Below are 5,202 nucleotides of genomic sequence, written 5' to 3'. Positions count from 1 at the left end.
GGAGGGAGAAAGCCGATCCTCATAGCATAGGCACAGTTGTGTGGTCAAGGCCGGTGGGAAGGAGGGAGAAAGCCGATCCTCATAGCATAGGCACAGTTGTGTGGTCAAGGCTGGTGGGAAGGAGGGAGAAAGCTGATCCTCATAGGACAGGCACAGCTGCGTGGTCAAGAAGCTAATTTTGTAAACTTCTGGGTCTTAGCTTCAGTCCCACTGTGCAGCAACTTGCATAAAGTCCAGTCCTTGTTGCGATACGATGCCTTGTGCTTCAAGGGAGCTGTGCCACAGAGTCTCCCATGCTGGACAGGTCAAAGGATAGAGAGGCCAGACTGATAGGGACCAGCTGTTCCCAGAGGTAAGAATGAGTTTGTGTGGGTGACCCTGAGAGCTTGGCCAGTGGAGCTTAAGCTCCTGCTAGGGCCTCCTATGCTGTACAGGTCAAAGGTTAGGAGCCAAACTAATATGGACCACCTCTTCCCAGGGGTAACAATGAGATTTTGTAGGACCAACACCTCTACTTAGAAGAAAAAAAAAAGGGCAAAGTTACAGAAGCACCAATGAGTATTCAAAACCAACAAGACTTGGGAGAGGAAGGCCTTCCCCCAGGGTAACATATAAAGGAAGAATGAAAACCCAACATCCTTCATTACACCCCTGGTTATTTAAAGATCTGATCCAGCTTCCTTGAATTTAGGTTACTAAACTTTGTTGATTCTAATCCAGAAAGAAAAATAGCAATTTGACAATCAAGAGCAAAAAGGTTTGAGATATTCAGATAGTTACCTTCCTTCGCCACCCCACTGGTTATTTGGGGTGATGGTCACCTCACGGCAGCTGTCTGTGTCAGTGTTGTAGACATACAACTTGAGAGGTTTACCTTCATAAGACTCTATTAATGTGAACAGATCTTCAGACTGCAACGAAAAACATACACAGACACGTTTATGTAGAGATTAGTGATTAACACAGCAGAGGAAGTACATGATAGGTGGCAGCAGGGGTATTAGTAGGAGTGGTGGCTGGGATGTAGTGAGTGTGGTGGTCGTATGTAGCAGCAGGGTAGAGGTAGAATTAGTAATGCAGAGTAAGAAGTGATGATTGTGTGAGTGGCTGAAGGGGAAAAAACAGACAGACAGACAGACAACTCTGCAGAAACAAAATCACAACCACACACAACACAGAGAGACACACCATACACAGACCAACATTTAATCTCTGCCTCCCTCTTTTTCTCTCTTTCTCACACACACACACAAGCAAACATCCTACTACGCAGACAAATATGTAATCTCACACACACACAGATGGTCACAGCTGAAGCAATGAGATAAGACTGTGAAGCAAGAAGACATGCAACAGAGAAAAAGGAGGACAGAGAGAGAGAGAGAGAGACAGACAGAGAACTTACCTCGTGTAATACAGAATCTGCCCCAATGATGTAATCTGTGTTGGATCGTAGACTGGCCAGGTCAGCAGGTGAGTTGGGGTGAACCTCCTGTTAAATAACAACAATAACAGTGGATTAAGTAGAGTTGATTAAACCAAGTATATTACTGGTATCCAGCTGAAGCAAGAACTTGCAGAGATACAGGAGGAAACGACCACTCCTTGGATGTGATTAGAGCTCAGAATGTTATTAGGTGAAACTAAAATATCACAAAGGCATTTGGACTTGTGCTCTACCGATTCTGAAGTTAATAATAATAATAATAATAACAGGAGCACACAGAGAATGCAAACCTCTGCCAAGGCAACACCAATGTCCTCTCAATGATTAGCCAGAATCCTTGTTCGGTACCAGATTAATCCCCAAATCTAATCAGTTCGTGCCAGTCATGAGGCCAAACATCCCTGAAAGTTTCATCCGAATCCATCCAACAGTTCTTGGGATATCTTGTCCACAGAAAAACAAACAAACAAACACGACTGAAAACAATACCTCCGCCTTCACTAAGGCAGAAGTAATAATTTCAAATTCTGGCACAAGGCCAGCAATTTCAGGGAAGGGGATAAATTAACTATATTGATCCCAATACTCAACTGGTACTTATCGACCTAGAAAGGATCATCATCATCATCATCATCATCGTTTAACGTCCGCTTTCCATGCTAGCATGGGTTGGACGATTTGACTGAGGACTGGTGAAACCGGATGGCAACACCAGGCTCCAGTCTGATTTGGCAGAGTTTCTACAGCTGGATGCCCTTCCTAACGCCAACCACTCAGAGAGGATGAAAGGTAAAAATCGACCTCGATGGAATTTGAACTCAGAACATAAAGTAATGGAACAAATACCTGCAAGGCATTTCTTCTGATGCTTTAGCAATTCTGCCAGCAAGTAAGGGGGCGGGGGAGAAAAGAGAGAACAGAACAATATTGTAAATGAAAATCAAAAAGCAAGGGAAAGTTGAAGACTCACCAAAATGTGCCACACATTTTCGTTAGCACCTTCAAAAGAGCAGAATCTAGAGAAGAGAAAACATATATATATATATATATATATATATATATATATACACATATTGTTCTATTTTGGGATGGTCATTTGTTTTTTTTTTCTTTTTTGCCAAATAAACACAAGCACTTTGACCATCATGAAATATAACAATATCTGTTTCAACAAATGATTTCACATCAGGAATCTTGCTAAACAAAGTCCTAAATATATATTTACGTATTTCCCAATTTTCTGGATGGAAACCATTATGTGTCTACAAAGGCAATACACATACAGTTTTGAGCAGTTGGTGGGGCATCTGTACACGGAATTATTCATAAAGATCTGATCATGCTCAAAGTTTGTTCCCAGCATACCAAGTGACGAGCATCTTGATAACCGACCCCTAGACAGGGATGGACATCAGAACTGTCCCTCTCTCTCTCCCTACAGTTCAGACTTCTGGTTGTTCCCCAAGTCGAAAGAGAACCTCAGGAGGCTGTGAGATGGGACCTGGACACCATCACTCTGGAGGGCTTCCATGGGGCCTTCGTCAAGTGGCTGGTGTGATACAACAAGTGCATTGGAGTCAGAGGACCATCCTACTTTGAAGGAGATTAGAGTTTGGTATTTCCTTGAGATGAATAAATGTCTCTCCTGAGAAAGTTTGAAAAACGTCTGGAATGCACCGTGTAATTTCCCCTTCCTTCATTTAAGCATTAAATGAAGGAACACAACATTTGTTCAAACTTGTCCTTCTTGTGTTGTCTTTTTTTGTCTCTTTTTGTTTAATCATATTTCCACTACATCACAACTGCAGCCATTAGGAAGCAGTCATAAGCAGACGAGGGAACAAGAGAGGCAAACAGAGAGATGGATAGATAGACATAGGCAGATAGACAGACATATGGAGATAGATACATTGATAGATAAACAGATAAATAGATAGATGGATAGATAGACATAGATAGATAAATAGATACATAGATAGATAGACAGATAAATAGATAGATAGATAGATAGATAGACAGATAAATAAATAGATAGATAGATAGACAGATAAATAGATAGATAGATAGATAGACAGATAAATAGATAGATAGATAGATAGATAGATAGACAGATAAATAGATAGATAGATAGATAGACAGATAAATAGATAGATAGATAGATAGACAGATAAATAGATAGATAGATAGACAGATAAATAGATAGATAGATAGATAGATAGACAGATAAATAGATAGACATAGATAGATAGACAGATGGATAAATAGATAGACATAGATAGATACAGATAGATAGATATAGACAGGTAGTTACATACAGAGAGAGAGAGAAGAGAGAGAGATGTGCAGTGAAAGAAAAATACTCACCGAATACTGACGCCCAGCAATCCTTGTCCCCCCCATTTATGGCTCGGAGTGATCGTCACCTCACGTACTGACTGACTCTTGCTGCTGTAAACGGTCATCTTCACAGACTTGTCCACATTGCACTTCAACAATTCCTTCAGTGTATCATTGTCCTGGTTCTGGAAAACAGAGAAAAGATGACAAACCGTTATCTCACAGTTTCCCTTGTCATATATATATATGGAGGCACGGGTCAGGTATCTATGCACCAAGAAGTTCATACATACATACATATATATATATATAATTCCCAAGTATATATATATATATATATATATGCATACACACATATATCCCCTCCCCTGGTACCCTGTTAGTTACGATGATGTGGGTTCCAGTTGAATGCGTAGGCTTGAAAGAAATGAAGCTAGCATGATCTGTTGGATGTGTAATGTCAGTGTGCACACACGACAGAGTGTAAGTACCCAGAGAGAAAAGTTAGGCATAAGAAGCATCAAATGTGATGCCTCTGGGCCGCTGGTATGGTCATGTGCTACGTATGGATGAGGACAGCTGTGTGAGGAAGTGCCACTCCCTGACTTGTATCTCAATGTATGTACACCATTGATAGGTAAGATGCTGTGGATTTTGTCTGAGATAAAATCTCCCATGGACATGTTCTGTTTAAATAGAGAAAAAAAAAAACCTTCAAAAGACTTGCTGCAGTCAAAGTGATATGGAAAGACCGAGTCTGGCAGCAGACAATGAGAACGCCAGATGCATTCCTGCTTTCTTAGTCCATGCCAATGACGTGTACTCACAGCCAGCCACATGCTGAGACAAAATCTGGCTTGTCAATGGTATATGCACTTACTAACCATTAGCAAGCAGGAGGAACAGCGTGTGTCTTTATGAGTTTTCTCCTCTTTCAATGTGACACAGTGCAACTGCAGCTACAGGGGAGAAAACTCATATGGCAACATAATGCACCTATGCATGCTAGAAGTCAAGTGCACGCGGATTAAGTATAGATGGCGCTATTTAAATTCAGCATTGCTTCAACTGTTTGCACCAAACAATAAATATCGCTTTACAACCGTTCTTCAATATACGTCATTTACAAATGTATTACAATAAATATCGTTTTAAAAATACACTGCAGAACTGTTTTATAAAGATTAGAAAAAAATACTTAGAGTTACCATATAAATACATTAAATATATATATATACATATATATACTATATATATATATATTATATGTGTATAAAGATTTAAGCAAGCTCCTGGACCTTAGCGTTTGATTCCCGTCACCAAGACAACAGCTGAATATAAAGGGAGGTGGCAAACTTAGATTGACAAGTTGTGTTCGGTTTTTTAAAGAATATATTTCAGAGGGCAGTAGGAGGGGC

At 40.3% G+C, this 5,202-nt stretch overlaps 1 protein-coding gene across 2 annotated transcripts in view; it reads right to left on the bottom strand.

Annotated features, from left to right (window-relative positions):
• The window catches only part of LOC106873320 (Golgi reassembly-stacking protein 2), a 14,494-nt gene that overhangs the window by 7,196 nt on the left and 2,096 nt on the right, over positions 1-5,202 (bottom strand). For both annotated transcript variants that reach the window (XM_014920682.2, XM_052975595.1), the window contains exons 2-5: positions 3,812-3,969; positions 2,418-2,463; positions 1,406-1,492; positions 781-911 (exon numbers count right to left, since the gene is read on the bottom strand). In XM_014920682.2, coding sequence (XP_014776168.1) covers positions 781-911; positions 1,406-1,492; positions 2,418-2,463; positions 3,812-3,909 — 362 coding nt within the window. In that variant the 5' untranslated portion in view covers positions 3,910-3,969. The remainder of the gene's footprint in view (positions 1-780; positions 912-1,405; positions 1,493-2,417; positions 2,464-3,811; positions 3,970-5,202) is intronic.

Source organism: Octopus bimaculoides, chromosome 21, assembly GCF_001194135.2.
Source record: "Octopus bimaculoides isolate UCB-OBI-ISO-001 chromosome 21, ASM119413v2, whole genome shotgun sequence".
Lineage (NCBI taxonomy): Eukaryota > Metazoa > Mollusca > Cephalopoda > Octopoda > Octopodidae > Octopus > Octopus bimaculoides.
This window is presented reverse-complemented; position numbering and strand designations above follow the sequence as displayed.